The sequence below is a fragment of the Bubalus bubalis genome, chromosome 10 (genome assembly GCF_019923935.1).
Source record: "Bubalus bubalis isolate 160015118507 breed Murrah chromosome 10, NDDB_SH_1, whole genome shotgun sequence".
Taxonomy (NCBI): domain Eukaryota; kingdom Metazoa; phylum Chordata; class Mammalia; order Artiodactyla; family Bovidae; genus Bubalus; species Bubalus bubalis.
Genome location: NC_059166.1, coordinates 91649628 through 91666903, shown reverse-complemented (window position 1 = coordinate 91666903; position 17276 = coordinate 91649628). Strand labels below are relative to the sequence as shown.

The 17276-nt window shown below is 41.0% G+C and overlaps 1 protein-coding gene across 3 annotated transcripts in view; it reads left to right on the top strand.

The window, feature by feature from the left end:
* KCNQ5 (potassium voltage-gated channel subfamily Q member 5) overlaps nucleotides 1-17276 on the top strand; it is a 609119-nt gene that overhangs the window by 455177 nt on the left and 136666 nt on the right. For all 3 annotated transcript variants that reach the window (XM_025295041.3, XM_025295039.3, XM_025295040.3), the window contains exons 4-5: nucleotides 14759-14934; nucleotides 15496-15621. In XM_025295041.3, coding sequence (XP_025150826.3) covers nucleotides 14759-14934; nucleotides 15496-15621 — 302 coding nt within the window. The remainder of the gene's footprint in view (nucleotides 1-14758; nucleotides 14935-15495; nucleotides 15622-17276) is intronic.

Here is a 17276-nt window from a genome sequence, read left to right as displayed (position 1 = left end):
CTTGAGGACAGAAAAACATCTGTTTTCTTCACTGCTCTATCCCCTCTGTTCGGCTCATAACAGACATGCACTGAAAGGTGTTTGGTGGGTGAACTACTGCCTGAATGAATGAATTGCCTTAACACTTAAGAAAGCTCATTTCCAAAACTCCTGATGATGCTTCATCACTGAACCATTTAGTCTCCAAAGAAAGAATGTACTGCCTAGAGTTATAGAAACCGGAGTCAGGAAGCGTCCTGGACCCTTTCCAGTTCGGTCCATCTCACTGTGAAGACAGGGAATCCAGCTTTAAGAGAACTTATGGTGAAGCAAGCGCAGTTCAAGCTTCTTATGCTTCTACACTTAATATCTCTGTTCCTTTTGAGAGGTTAGAATGTTGTCTTCACAAGGAAAATACAATGAGGCCACAAAATTTCAGTTCTTCCTTGTCTTGATGTTCTGTTTGCAATAAAGCATCTGGCATGGTACACTGTGGTGTTGGAGAAGATGCTGGAGAGTCCCCTTGGACTTCAAGGAGATCAAACCAGTCAATCCTAAAGGAAATCAGTCCTGAATATTCATTGGAAGGACTGATGCTAAAGCTGAAGTTCCAATACTTTGGCCACCTTATGCGAAGAACTGACTCATTGGAAAAGACCCTGATGCTAAAAAAGACTGAAGGCAGGAGGAGAAGGGGACGAGAGGATGAGATGGTTGGATGGCATCACCAACTCAACGGACATGAGTTTGAGCAAGCTCCAAGAGTTGGTGATGGACAGGGAAGCGTGGTGTGCTGAAGTCCACAGGGTCACCAAGAGTCGGACACAACTGAGTGACTGAACTGAACTGATGGTACACTGAAAACTTACAAATTCATGCAGAAATTGTGCCATGTAGACAGGACAGCTGACCACTACTCTGTTAGTCTTCTGTCCTATTGGGACAACCTAAAAGATAAAAACTGGTTAATATAAGATTTCCTCTAAATTTACCTGAATGTTCACCATTTACAAGTAGTTATATTCCCTACCCTTAGTAATCCATTACTCCATGGGTTTTCATACTTAAGGCTTGCCTACATCCCTGTTCACCGATCTTTTTACAAGAGAAAGGTTATCATGAAGGAAGCATGGAATAAAGTATAAGCACTTTAGAACCAGACATATAAAAAGCCAAAACCATGGCTTTGATTCTTGGCCCCATGTACTAGCTAAGACTTTGGATAAGATTCTTGAAACTTCTTGGTATCAATTTACTCATCTGTAAAGTTTGGTGTGTGTGTGTGTGTCTGTGTAAAATATTGTTTTAAGCCAAAACGGTAACCTGATGTCAGGCACAATGAGGCAGACCCAGGCTTTCTGTGTATTACGTCACTGAATCCCCACAACAGCCCCGGGGGAAAATGGCTCTGTTCCCTACTTTCAAGTGAAGACCCTGAGACCCGGCACGGTCAATAGGCCCGAGGGTCCACACCCTGGAAAGGACAGTACTAGGAGGACCCAGGCTGTCTCACTAGGTCCACACTGATGACCCTCCGCAGAAGGCTATTATGGAGACGGGCTGGAATCGATTCTGTGCGCTGAGCACCCCGAGGAGCCCGTATACCAGGGACACCAGCAAACACCCCTTCTCACCACCAACTCCCTTGGCCAATGGCCGGCCTTCCTGGGCCAATAGCTTCTATTTTAAATAACTAATAATTCTCTTTATTCTCATTACAAAAGCAGCAAAGGCTTATTATAGGTCATTTGGACAAAGTAGACGTGTCTAAAGAAACTAAGCTAAGCTAAGTCACTTCAGTCGTGTCTGACTCTGTGCGATCCCATAGACAGCAGCCCACCAGGCTCCCCCGTCCCTGGGATTCTCCAGGCAAAAACACTGGAATGAGTTGCCATTTCCTTCTCCAATGCATGAAAGTGAAAAGTGAAAGTGAAGTCGCTCAGTCATGTACGACCCTCAGCGACCCATGGACTACAGCCTCCCAGACTCCTCTGCCCATGGGATTTTCCAGGCAAGAGTACTGGAGTGGGGTGAAAGAAACTGAACTTTATACATAATCCCACCACCCAAGGAGAATCACCGTTAGCATGCAGGTATAGGTACTCAAAGTATTTAGTTTTATATATAAGAACACATAATCCTTTGGAGGCAAAATTGGTAGCAACTTAACATCCTGCTGTGTATCCTACCTATCTCATCAACATCCTTCTAAAACATGAGGTTTGTGGTTACGTAGTTATCCACGGTGCTGATACTGCTACTGCTGACCCAATGGACATGAGTTTGAGCAAACTCCAGGAGATAGTGAGGACGGGAGAGCTGGGTATGCTGCAGTCCACGGGGTCACAAAGAGTCAGACACAGCTTAGCAACTGAACAACGACAATGATAGAAGTTGGATAAAATTTATTACGGGCTAACACTGAACAAAGACCTTTTGAATGTGCTATCACATCTCTGTGATAGAGGCACTTTTATGTTTCCTATTTTACAGATAAAGAAATTGAGGCACACAGAGGTTCAGTAACTTACCCCCAGGTGCCCAGCTAGTAAGAGAAGGAGCCAGGGCTGGAACCGAGGCAGATGGATTCTGTAGTCCATGCTTTGGAACAGAGGGACTGGATTGCTTCTGATGAATCCATTTTTGTTAGAGATTTGAATTAGAATCTAGCTTTTTATATTATTTAATAATAGTATAATGAACCTTTATTGACATCTATGATTTTTTCATTAGGCTAAATTCCTATAAGTAAAATTACTGAAAGGATAGGGTTCAAATAGTTAATGCATGCATTCTAAGTTAATCCATGCTTCAGTCATGTCCGACTTTTTGCAACCCTAGGGACTATAGTCTCTGTCCACGGGATTCTCCAGGCAAAATTACTGGAGTGGGTTGCCATGCCCTCCTCCAGGGATCAAACCCAAGTCTACAACCTCTCCTGCATTGCAGGCGGATTCTTTAGTGCTAAGCCATCCGAAAAGCCCCCAGATAATTAATACTTTTGGCCTATAATGCCAAAGTTCCCTCCCCCACAAAGTTAAACCATTTTATTGCTACATAAAATCTTCATGAGAAAACTTTTCTTCCTCCTCTTTGTAAATATTGAATTTTTTTTTAAAATGTTGTCCGTTTCATAGATTAAAATGGTACCTTGCTACTATTTTAAATTTCAAAGCTAGAAATTCTAAAGAACTTCTTTCCACATACCTATTGGCCATTTTTACTTTTTCTTGGGGTTAAATTTATATTTATGCCTCCTGTCCAATTTTCTACCAGCATGTTTTCATATTATCTTTACACATTAAGGCTAGTTCTCCTTTGGCCATCATCATATATGTTGCAAATATTTCTTTGAATTTTTTTTTATTTATTTTAATTGGAGGCTAATTACTTTACAATATTGCATTTCAATCTATGTGGGGTTTTTCAGCACATTTTTAACTTTTCTATATTTTGTATACTTGTGTTTCTCAACTGCAAAATGTGGGCTATTTAACTATTATTTCTAAGACCCTTGATATTATAAAATGTTACTCTATGTGTTCACTGTAAGAAAATAACCCTTCAAGGAAATATCCATCAAATCAGTACTGAGCATCTGTACTACGGCAGGTACTGAACAGACACTGAGGTTACAACAAAAAAGAAATGCTTTGCCTGCCTTCAGTCGCTTACTGAAGCTTCTGGAAGAGACCGGCGGGCTAGCAGATGACTGCTGAAGGGATAGTAAGTGTGACAGGGTGCACGCAGAGCTCCAGGCACCACTACACAACCACACCCTCGATAGCCTGACGCCTGGGCTGAGCTCTCGAAGCAGCTGAGGGCTGGCTGTACGGGGAAGGAGAAGAGTCTTCCAGAAAGAGCTGCAGCATTTTGTCGGGCACTTTGAAGCCAGGCAACAGAATTTGATTTTTGATCTGAGTGTTGGGGAAAAAATGGTTTTGATCATAGAAGTAATAGGAACAATCTGACAGTTTAGTAATAGAATACATGATTAGAGAAAGCAAAGACAGGAGCGTGAAGAGCTGGTCGGAGTTCATGGGGTGGCTAGGAGAGGGGGAGCCTCACCCTGAACCAGGACCAGAGGAAGGAGGGAAGTGGGGAGGGACTGTGGACTAAACAGCTCTCAGAACTAAACAGCTCTCTGGATGTGAGGTGAGGGAGGCAAGAAAGAAGGTGCCCACCCACAAACCCAGCGTGCAATCTGCATCAGGATGCTGGGGTTTAACTGACACATTTTATTCAGAAATTTACCTGGGAAAAGAAATAGGCTTAGAATAATTGATAATTTTTTAAAAGGAATGACACTGAGGGGATATTACCCTGCCTAATATCTAGTGTCATACAGATGCAGAAGTAGGCAATAAAACAGAAAGGCTCTAGAAACAGACCTCTCGGTGAGTATATGGAAACATTTGGAAAAGAATAGACTTTTTATTTAGGTGGTACTGGAAAAACTGACTATCATATAGAATAAAAAACAAGATGATTTCTCTGCTTCTCCATAGAGACAAACCTATATTTCGTAAAAGTTAAAGATGTCTCTGGGAAAGGAAATAGCAACCCACTCCAATCTTCTGGCCTAGGAAATCCCATGGCCCGAAGAGCCTGGTGGGCTACAGTCCATGGGGTTGCAAAGATTTGAACATGGCTGAGCAACTGAGCACACAAAGACTTCTCAGATAAAGTCATGCTAATTGTTATACAAATCCTCAAACTCCAGTAACTTCTCAAAGTAAAAGTTCATTTCTCACTTGTGCGGTAGTCCAGTGCAGGCGCTTCTCAAGGAGACTGGGGTGTGTGGAGAGGCCCTGCTCTGCGCATTCACTCGGGCCCAGGCTGACAAGGACCCGTCATCTGCAGCATCTGGCTCTAAGGACATCCTCAGTGCCCACGTGAGCTGGCGATGGGAAGACAGCCCCTGAGGCCATCTGCGTCCCCTCAGCCTGGACATGGGTCACGCCCTCTCCATTCACTGTCCTTCAGTTAGGACAGGTCACATCCCCACTCCCGGAGGCGAGCAGATGAGAAATGACGTCCCTGGTGGGCAGCCCCTTCCCAGAGCTTGTTCTGCACCTCGGAGAAGGAGCAAGCTTCTGGGGAGGACAGCTGGCTACCGCTGCCACAAAGAACATGCAAAACAGAGAACATACGTCACTCAATGAGCATCTCAATGCACCAAAGAGACTCTAGGAAAGTATTTTTATAATCATAGGCAAAGGCCTTTGTGGTGACTTGACTTCGTAATGACATGAAATTCAGAATCTGTTTTCTTTTAAAGGTGATGTTTTATCTATCATATTGACAACTATTACAAATTTTTAATATTCTACGCCTTTAATGTCACACAGTAAATAGTAAGCTTTAGGTATTTTTATTACTATTGTTATTTTTGCTTTTTATTAGCAAAGAGAGTGAAAAATCAGCACTTGGGTACCATCATTTGGAGGGCACTTGGATATCAAAACACAGCACATACCAACCTTCAACCCAGCAATCCAATCTCTAGGAATGTATCCTTAAGAGAATACCTACAAAAATTTATGTATGGGGCTGTTCATTTCAGAATCATTTCAATAACAAAGATTAAAGTAATCTACCGCTCAATACTAAAGAAGTAGCTAATTACATAAATTTACTTCTTACCTTATACTTATGTCTAAACTTCTGATATTTTATAGCAGCTATTACTTTTATAATTTTAAATGAGATAGTTCAGTAAAATTTTCCAAAGTTTAGCCTATGGTGAGGCCACTGAAGGAGCTCAAGGAATTAGAACAAAAAACGTGGTGGGAGAGGATGGAATCGCCAGGAATGTAGTATTTGCTGCACTTCTGTTTTGACCAGAGGCAGCAAGATGAAATGAGCTTACGGTGCAAGGGGAGATTTATGTTAGCTGTTACAAAACTTTCTGAGACACTATCATAATTTACAAAAAACCTTGAAGCCTAAAGTCTCCAGTTAATCTATTATAAATGTCAAGATGAACCCTCTTTGTGGTTTGCCTCTAGAAAATTTCTCTCTCCTAATAATTACTAGTTTAGAAGTGTTCATCTGTGCATTGTTTAATCCATGTGATTTAGTTCTTCCCTTTATGATTTTAAATTAAGCCAAGTGTACTAAAATATACTCCCTATTAGGTGAATTGTGGCATGTAATTGTAGCAACAAAACAGCCACCAAGTTCAAATATTGCTTTAACCCAGCTGTCACTCCATGACAGGATAGCCTTGGATGTGAATCCACCTTATAATGAGGATTTTTCAGTGTTTCACTGATTAATCCCTTCTACACAGGGCCCAGTGTGATCAATTTGTATTGATTTTGCTAATACTAGAGCAAAGTTCCAGTGGGGTCTAATAATAATCTTGAATACTTAATGTGTCTTAAATATCACTACAGTATTTTGTTCAAATCTGCAGTCTCCTCAAATCTCAAGAATTAATCCATAAATCACTAAGTGATTCAGTGAGTATGTGAGCCTACTTCCTAATACCTCATAAGCCTATATTCCACATTTCTAATGGGCTAATTATAATCAATAATTGTTTCTTCCCTACTTCCAAAATTGTTTTCATTGGGAGGGGCATTTAGGAGCTCGAGATTAAGATTACGTGTTTTTTATTTTTTCATGCAATTTGGTGCTTCTCCTTGCTTATTAGCTTTATTTCTTTCTCTAACCCCATTTTCTATGGACGTATCCATAAAAGTACTGTCTGTTTTCATATAATTTATTCCTGCTTTATTTTCCCAGCATTTCTTTCTTTCCTGAGCACTTTATACAATAACGAATTTATTCTTGCTTTAGTTTCCACCTGCTTTTGAGGCCTACCCCTTTCTCCCTCTCCTGACCACAAACCCTCCACCTACTTCACCCTGATTTTCATTATCCAAGGGATGATGCACCGTGACTCCGAAGGGCACAGCTCGGGAGTCAGGTAAGGGCCAGCACAGCCACTTGTAGATGCTGTGCCTTGGCTAGTTGAGCCCCGCAAGCCTCAGTTCTTTGTTTTTAAGGAGGACATGGCAATGATACTGTCTGCTTTATGGCACTGTTTGGAGGACTAAATGAAACGATGGACCACAAGGCTTTGCAACCTTGGCACTACTGACATTGGGATCAGGTCATTTCCCTTCCCCCGCCACCAGAGGGTTGTTCCAGGCATTGCAGAATCTTTAGCAAGCAACCCTGGTCTCTACCACTAGGTGGCAGTAGCAACTCCTTCCCACTTACAACAACCAAATACATCTCCAAACATTGCCGGATGCCCCCGGGAGGAAAACTTTCCCCTCTGACAACCACTGGTGCACATAAAGCATTTAGCAATGCCTGGTACATGGATGGGACATGATAAATATTTGCAATAGTGTGATGATCAGATGAATGAATGAATGAATATTCATTTTAATGCAAGTGTCCTAGACAATGCTTGACCCTTAATTAACTGCTTCACACACTAACAGATGAACAAAGGAATTTGAAGCCAGTGAGGCTCAAGGCTGTCTGTGTTTGTTACACTGTACTAAAATGTTCTGTCTTCTCTTAAATGCTCCTACCTTGCAAAAAGAAAACCATTTTAGACAAATAGCTACTTGTGCAGCTTAAGTTGTTCTACCCAAATTCCACTCTGCTTTATTGAAATGTAATTGACATAAACATGGTGTAAGTTTAAGGTGTACAATCTATTGATTTGACCTGCTTATAGGCTGCAAAGTGATTATTAGTTAACAACTGCATCATTTCACATAATTGCCATTTCTTTTTTGTGGTGAAACATTTAAGATTCACTCTATTAACAATTTTCAAATATATAATACAGCATTATTGACTATAATCATCATTCTATACATTAGATCCCCAGAACTTGTTCACCTTGTAACTGGAAGTTTGTAATCTTTCACCAAGATCTCCCCATTTCTCCCCACTACCCTCCTCCAGTAACCATGATTCTAGTCTCTGTTCCTTTGAGTTTTACTTTTTGAGATTCCACATATGAGTGATATACAGTATCTATCTTTCTCTATCTGGATTGTTTCAGTTAGCTTATTGTCCTCAAGGTCCATCCATGTCTTTGCAGACATTAGCATTTCCTTCTATCTCATGGATGAACAATATTTCAATAACGATAGGTAGATCTTCTTTATCTATTCATCCATTCATCGATGGACACAACTTGCTTCCAAATCTTGGCTATTGAGAATAATGCTGCAATGAACATGGGGGTGCAGGTATCTCTTCAAGATCCTGCTTTAGTTAATTCTGGATATATACCCAGAAATAGGATTGCTGCGATAGTTCTATTTTTAATTTTTTGAGGATCCTCCATACTGTTTTCCATAGTGGCTGTACCAATATACATTCTGACCAGCAAAGCAGAAGCGTTCTCATTTCTCCCTATCCTCACCAATATTTGTTATCTCCTATCTTTTTGATAATCACCATTTTAACAGGTTTTTATTTTCATCCCCTGATGATCAGTGATATTGAGCACCTTTTCAATACATCTGCCATTCGTATGTCTTCCTTGGGAAAATATCTGTTCAGATCTGCTGCCCAATTTTTAATTTGTTTGTTTTTTTACTATTGAGTTGTATGAGTTATTTGTATATTATGGATATTAAGTTCTTATCAGCTATGTGATTTGAAAACATTTTCTCTCTTTCATTGCCTTTCCATTTTGTTAATGGTTTCCTTTACTGTACAGGACTTTTCAGTTTTGCTATAGTTTCACTTGTTAATTTTGGCTTTTCTTGCCTTCACTTCTGACGTCAAACCCAAAATATCATTGCCAAGGCCAATGTCAAGAAGCTTACCCCCTGTTTTCTCGTAGGAGTTTTATAGTTTCAGGTGTTACATTTACGTTTTTAACCCATTGTGAGTTAATTATTATGAGTGGCATGCAATAGTGTCCAGTCTGATTCTCTTGCATGGGGCTGTTCAGTCTTATCAACACCATCAACTGAAGAGACTGTTCTTTCCCTTCCCCACAGTGTATTCTTGGCTCCTCTGTCATTAATTAATTGTCCATATATATGCGTGGCTTCATTTCTGGGCTCTCTATTCTGTTCCGTTGACCTTTGTGTGTTTTTATGCCAGTTTCATACTATTTTGTTACTACAGCTTTGTATTATAATATGAAGTGAGGAAGTGCGATGTTTGTAGTTTCATTCTTTGTCAAGGTTGTTTTGGTTATTCAGGGGTTTTTTGTTATTCCATACAAATTTAGAACTAATGTTCCATTTCTGTGGGGGGAAAAAAGCACTTTAATCTGATAGAGATTGCACTGAATCATTGCTTTGGGTAGTACAGACGTTTAACAATATGAATTGTTCCATCAGCATGGAGTATCTTTCCATATTAGTGTCTCCTTCAGTTTCCTTGACCAATGTTTTATAGTTTTCACTGAACAGATTTTCCACCTCCTTGGTTTAATTCCTTCCTAAATATTTTATTCTTTTTGACGCTCCTATGAATGGGACTTTTTTCTCAGTTTCTCTTCCTGATAAATGGTTGTTTGTGTGTAGAAGCACAACTGATTTTTGAATTATTTATTTTGTGTCGTACAACTTTATTCATTATTTCCAACATTTGTTTCAGTAAAATATTTAGGATTTTCTATATATAATGCTTTGTCATTTGCAAGTAGTGAGAGTTTTACTTTTTCCTTTCTGGTCTGAGTGATTTTTACTTCTTCTCTTGTCTACTTGCTCTAACTAGGACTTTCAATACTATATTGAATAAAAGAGGCAAGCATGAGCATCCTTAACTTGTTCTTGTTCTTACAGGGAAAGTTGTCAGTTTTTTAGCACTGAATGTGATGTTCACTATGGGCTGAGGTACATTCCCTCTATATCCACTTCGTTGAGAGCTTTTATCATGAAAGTGTGTGAATTTTGTCAAATGCTTTTTCTACATCTATTGAGTTGATTATATCACTTTAATTTTCTTTTGTTAATGTGGTATATCACACTGATTTGCAGATATTGAGCCATCCTTGCATCCCTGGAATAAACCCTACTTGATCGTGGTATATGATCCTATTAATGTATTGTTGAATTCAGTTTCCTAGGATTTTGTTAAGGACTTTTACATCTATGTTCATCAGGGATGTGTACTTTTATCTTTGGACAAGGTCCAAAATCTTGTCTGGTTTTGATATTAGATTAGTGCTACTGCTAAGTCACTTCAGTCGACTCTTTGCGACCCTATGGACGGTAGCCTGCCAGGCTCCTCTGCCCATGAGATTCTCCAGGCATGAATACTGGAGTGGGTTGCTGTTTCCTTCTCCAGAGGGGATCTTCCGACCCAGGGATTGAACCCAGGTGTCCTGCATTGCAGGCTGTCACCTGCACTGTAGGTGGATTCTTTACCAACTGAGCTACCAGGGAAGCCTATTAGGGTAATACTGAGCTTGTAAAATGAATTCAGAAGTGCTTTCTCTACTTCTGTTTTTTTATGAAAGAGTTTGAGAAGGATTGGTATTTATTCTTCAGATGATGTAATTCACCACTGAAGTACTGGACTTTTTTGTTCATTGGGAGGTTTTTGATTACTGATTCCATCTCTTTGTTAGTGACTGGCCTGTTCAAAGTTTCTATTTCTTCCTGATTTAGCCTTGTTAGATTATATGTTTCTAGTAAGTTAACTATTTCTTCTAGGTTGTCTGTTTCACTAAGATCTGTTTCTGGGAGTTTGTCTTGTTCTTTCATTTGGAACATATTATTTTGTTTCTTCATTTTCCTTGACTCTCTGTTAATTTCTGTGCATTAGATAAAAATAGCCACCTACACTAGTCTTGACTGACAGATCTTATATAGGAGATGAACATCAACAATTAGCCTAGCCTTTGCTTCTCATTGTCTTTGAAAAGTTTGTAATTGTCTAACCACCATGTTCTTAATGGCTCCCAGTGGTCAAATATGTGCCAAGACTCATCAGTGTCTCAAGCAGAGGGTCACAGTCATCTTCTGGATGAAGGCCAGTTGGAAGTTAGACCCTCAGGCAGCAGCTGGGAAAGTATGTGATTAGACCTTATCCAGGGAGAAACTGGGAGGTAGGCATTTCACCTGCTCCCTCTGTGCTGCTGCTGCTGCTAAGTCACTTCAGTTGTGTCTGACTCTGTGCGACCCCATAGCCCACCAGGCTCCTCTGTCCACAGGACTCTCCAGGTAAGAACACTGGAGTAGGTTGCCATTTCCTTCTCCAATGCATGCTAAGTTGCTTCAGCCGTGTCCAACTCTGTGCGACCCTATGGACAGCAGCCCACCAAGTTCCTCTGTCCCCAGGATTCTTTAGGCAAGAATACTGGAGTGGGTTGCCATTTCCTTCTCCAGTTCCCTCTGTACTGGACCCAGTTATTAATATATAGCCATGAAGTGGGGGCGGGGGACTGCGGGGTCCTTAACCCATTAAGAACGTTCTTTGCTATAGCCCTGTAGGACTCCTGGATGCAAGCCCTGTTGGCTGTCAGAGCCAGGTGATCCAGGGGTTTTTCTTCCAAGCAGCAGCCTCAAAAGCTGGGCCACTAGATATGCATAAAAACTCCTCAAGAAGGATACTGGCAAATTGGAGCAGGCCAGACGGAGAGGGCAGGAGACATGTCCACTGGCTCCTGTGACCTCAGGAGAGAACTGCAGTCACTCTCCAGATGTATTTAAATTGGAGGCCTGACCTGTGGCAGCAGCTTGTAAAGTAGGCAAGTAGAATCCTTTCGGGAAAAGACAGGGAGATGGGCATTTCTACAGCCCAGGGCTCATACCCACTAACATCTGCTTCCCTGTCGGCTATAGTATGTGTGTCTCATGGATGCAAGCCTCACAGCTTTCAGGGCTAGGTGTTTGGGGGGCCAATCCCTCTGGTAGGAGTCTTAAAAATTGGGGTGCTAAATGTGGGGTTCAAACTCTCAGTCTCCCAAGTGTCTGGCACTGTGCTAGGAGTGGGGTTTCTGGTGACCACGTCTCAGCCTCTCTTGCTGTTTAGAGGTGAGCGTTCTCTTTCTGGATTTCCTCCAGAGGGAATTTCTGCATGTGTAGCTGCTCATATGGTGTGTCTGTGGGAGGAGGGCAGTTAGGAGCCTCCCATGAGGCCATATTTAAAGGCCACACCTATCCACGCTTATAAAAGGTTTACCTTAGTGAGTTTTGCTTTATACAAATGCCAATGAATGACGGCTATGAATTATTACATTGCTGTAGAATTCCGTGCTGGTTTGATTAACTTAAGAGTATTTTTGATTGATGTTCCAGTTATTAAGCCACTGATGTGGTAAGAGAAGAAAGCTCAAGCTACTTGTAAATGTTTATTAACTTAAGTTTATTCTATAAACATTTACTGAGTGCCCGCTCTGTTCTAGGTACTTGGGATACAAGTATCCAACCTTGTGGAAGCTGTAGTCTCCTAAGTAATGGACTACAGAAACAATACATACATACATACATAAAAATAAGACAAGAGTACTCACAACTTCTAAAATAGTAACCTGGGAAATAGCTAGATGTACCGACAGCAAAACTCCAGCGGATGACTATAACCCAAGCAGAAGCATTTTTGTTTGCTGACTCATCAGTGCCATTTGGTTGCTCACTTATGACTTCATTTCACTGAATTCTGACTTTCTGATCTGAATTACAGTAAGGGTATTAAATCAAATCTGTGGTTACCTTTGCATATTTTGTGACTTAAAATCTTTAGATTATGATTCACTGCGAGCATAGTTGTTGAAACTGTCTCAGACCTACAGGGCTTCTTTTACTTCCTCTAGGTTTTGTCTACTAAAAACATACTTTGGTGCTATAGTGTAACCGCTCTATAGCTAATTTTTAAAAAGTGATACAATATATGCTTTTTGTGTTTCACTTTTTTCATCTAGAATATCTAACAGATATTGGTGTTACAAGGATTAAAACAATATGACATTTGAAAAAAACTTAAAACTAAAGAAAATGCCTGCACAAAGTAAATTTCAAGTCTGTGTTTTCTGCACCCACACTAGTCATTTATTTATTTCAACTATTTCTAGTATTTTAGCATAGTAAGTAGGGTATTGTATCTTTTTCTTTGTACACTTGTGAGGAAGTAGTACTACAATGAGAAATAGAAGCATAATGTATATCCAGCAGGGCCATATAAGGAATGTTTCTTTGTCTAAACCACTTGTCTCAGAAGAAAATCCCTCCGAATGATGAAAACCAAGAGATGTTTTCACGCTTAACTCTTTAAGTTTTTTCCTGATTTCAAAAGATGTTTTCATTGTTATAAAACTCCAAGATTAATGAAATTAATAACTTCAAAAGTGAAAAGTCCTTTATCCACATTCTCATCCCACCTCTCAACCCATAGAGAGAAATAATATTCTATGTATATCCTCACATGTTTTTCCTAGTCGTATAATGTATTTTTTATTAAGTAAGACTACACTGTACATTCTGCTTTGCAACTGACTTCTAGTCACGTAATGTGCCTGGTGTTTGTATTAACATATTTAGTTTCCACTCCTCTCCAATAGCTACAGAGAGAAAGAAAAGGACAAGTTTGTGGCTGGCTGTGCGCCCAACCACAAACTCACGCAGCCTAAATATCTAACAGTAGAAATGCCTTCCACTGACCCGTGTGCCAACCCCCAACCCTCTCTCCAAGTCCTGACCCAAGAGGGCACCAGGAAAGTGACTCTAAAGATCCTCACAGTCCACACCCAGGGGCCAGACCTTCCTGTGAGCATGAAGGACTGGGCTGAATGAAAAATCCACATTCACTCAGTGGTTAACCCTGATGACCCCAGAAACATAGTAAATGCTGCACCCCGAAGGGTCTGAGTGTTGCTGCCTGGCCTTGCACGCCCACCTGGAGCAGGAAGGACATTTTATTGAGGATGAGCAGGTCAAGCTGACTTTCTATAAAATCGCCATGGGAGGCTATTTATCCCACTTCACTCCTCCCACTTCAAAGCTACTTTCCATCACTCCAATATTTACCCTTGGAGCGATTAAGTCCTCCTTTATCTTTTCTGCGCTTTCGTTAGCTGCTCTTTTTAGGTATGATTTAAGCCAAATGTCAATATGTCAGACATTAAATATCCATTCCCATGCACAGTGTGTACCATTACCTCCTCTGTTATAACAAACGGAATGTCAATTAACTTGAGTGCAGAAGTTACACAAAACTGACTGACAGCAGTTTATAAAGGACTCTACCCAGAGCGCGTGAAGCATTTAGCTTAGTTGAGGCCTTTCTTTCAGTCTGCAAAGCTGCAGATACAACAACAGAAGTGAAGTTTTTGTAGGAAGAAGCAACAAGCTTTGGGGGCAAGAAAACAGGAAACATGATTGTGCGAAGCAGCACTTTCACAGCTAGACAGGCTATGATGCCTCCACGGCATCATGGGGGAAGCTTCGGGGCTGGGGCTCCTGCCGGCAGGACACCCCCCTCCAACCGTGTCACCAGGGCTGCAGTGGGGGGTGCCCCCAGCCCCTAAGCCCCCCCCAGAGCACCAGACCTTCCGAAGGCCACGTGCAGTTCTTCGAAAGTTAAACAGGAAGTGGTCCAAACTGGATGGCTAATGCAGAGAACGGCCGAGGGGTAAGAACAAGTCAGCAGAAGGCCCAGTCCTCCACCTTCCGCTCCTCGGCCATCACAGAGCTCACGTGGCGGGCGCCAGCCTGGAGCTCAAGTTCTGCTCCCAGGGCCCCAAATAGGTCCAAAGTGACGCGTTCTGAAATCCTCTCTGGGAAAGGAAAACCTCCTGGCCATGCGACTTACGGCTGCTTCAACCTGTTTCTTTCAGATACCATTGTCCTCATCGCCTCCATAGCCGTCGTTTCTGCCAAAACTCAGGGTAACATCTTCGCCACGTCGGCACTGCGCAGCCTGCGCTTCCTGCAGATCCTGCGCATGGTGCGTATGGACCGGCGCGGCGGCACCTGGAAACTGCTGGGCTCCGTGGTCTACGCGCACAGCAAGGTGAGCTCAGGCTTCCGCACCCGCGGCTGCCCTGGTCGCCAAACTCTTCGAAAGCGAACTTGGGCTTTTCAGAAACTGGCTAAAGCCATGCGAGGACACAATGTGGATTATGTAAAAGTCACCATAAATATCCAAGCAGTAGTCAAACACATGAAATCATGCTCAGATTTTGTTTTTTTGTTCCTGTTTCAAGTATTTTTCACCTCTAAAAAATCTCTCATTCTTTTTATAGCTATAAGGCTTCCCTCATAGCTCAGTCGGTAAAGAATCTGCCTGCAATTCAGGAGACCCGGGTTTGATTCCTGGGTCGGGAAGATGCCCTGGATAAGGAAATGGCAACCCGCTCCAGTAGTCTTGCCTGGAGAATCCCAGGGACAGGGGAGCCTGTTGGGCTGCCATCCATGGGGTCGCAAGAGTCAGACACGACTTAGTGACTAAACCACCACCACCACCATACCCAAGCAGTAGTCAAAGACATGAAATCATACTTAGATTTTGTTTTTGTTTCTGTTTCAAGTATTTTTCACCTCTAAAAAAATCTCTCATTCTTTTTGTATCTAGGAATTAATCACAGCGTGGTACATAGGATTTTTGGTTCTGATTTTTTCGTCTTTCCTTGTCTATCTGGTGGAAAAGGATGCTAATAAGGAGTTTTCTACATACGCGGATGCTCTCTGGTGGGGCACGGTGAGTGAGAAAATTTGGGTTTATTTATGGGATGTCGTGAGATGTTTCCTTTGAACACAGTGTAGTGATTACCATGAGTGGTCTCAGTAAAACTATAAATGAACTTCCAAAAGGGAAATTTTGTGCAAATACACAGCACTTATAATTATCTGAAGAGTTGCCTCATCTGTTTAGGTCTAACAAAGTTCTCTTACAAATCAACTTACTGCTTCATGCGTGCCAGTCTGTTGCAAAATAAAAACGAATAATTTTTTTAACCTTGATTAAAATGTTTAGGGGCTCACTTATTTGTTTTAACTTTTGTGGAGCACAGCTTTGAAGTACAAATTGTTGTGTTGTTTGTCACTCATCAGAAAGTTTATCTGAGGCTTTAAAAGAAGAAATAGTAGCTGAACAAAAGCTATGAGTAAAATTGTGGTACAAAAAGGGAAAGAGAAAACAGTGGTAACCATCTGTGAGATCAGAGATTACAGATACTGTGTTTCAAATTTTTCTACTCTTCTTCCTTTATATTGTTAAAGGATAGTTTTCCAAACAAATAAAAGTTAAAACATGGCGAGGGAAGGGGGCGCCGCAAAAAAAAAAAAAAAAGTTAAAACATGACTCTCGTACACATAGAAAATAAAGCATGTGTAAATATTTTAAGTTATTATCAATGAAGGAACTAGGAAGATGTTACAGCCAGTTCAGAGGACTATCCCAAGAACAGAAGTGTATAAAGATTAGGAGTACTGAATGTGTAAACAGAGGCAAACCTGGCTTCTTCCACAGTGAAAGCAGGAAGTCAGAGGAACCCCCACCAGACAGGATTTATTTATATATCTATAGACAAGAATTACTTTGCATTCCTGCTGAAACTTACACAATCATAAAATAGCTCAAAGGCCATGAAAGGTGCAGAGCCTGCCCCATAAAATCAGAAATCGATAACCTAGAAGAATGTAGTCCAAACAACACATAGTTTTCCACTGAAGCAAAGATTGTCTTTCTATTGTAAAGAATTTATTAAACAGTCATTGAATTGTGTACCCTAATAAGAATGTTTTAGGATAAAGGAATGCCTTATACAATGTGTAAACTACATTTCTTTTTATTTTATTCCTTAATATGTTCCGAAAGGGTAAAAATACAACAGCATTAACAGCAGTTAAAGTTGTCTGAAGTCTCTTTGGTCCAGCAAATTTGTTCTCCTATAAATCATTTATAATATTTCTTGAGTGTTAGATTGTTGCCAGAATAAAAATGCATCATCCTCTTAAACTGTGACTGAAGCATTAGTAAGTTTGTTTGCCAGTTTGCTTTGTGGAGCTCACTGCTGCACTATTCCGCTATTTGTCAGAAGCTCATCAGTGAGAACTAGAATTGTCATCAAAGACGAGGATAACTCATCAGGGCTTGAAGTAAGCAGAACCTGGTACAGCATAGCAGCAATAAAATGAATAAGAATCAGAAGCGATCTTGAGAAAGAAGAATGGAACTGGAGGAATCAACCTACCTGACTTCAGGCTCTACTACAAAGCCACAGTTATCAAGACAGTATGGTACTGGCACAAAGACAGAAATATAGATCAATGGAACAAAATAGAAAGCCCAGAGATAAATCCACGCACATATGGACACCTTATCTTTGACAAAGGAGGCAAGAATATACAATG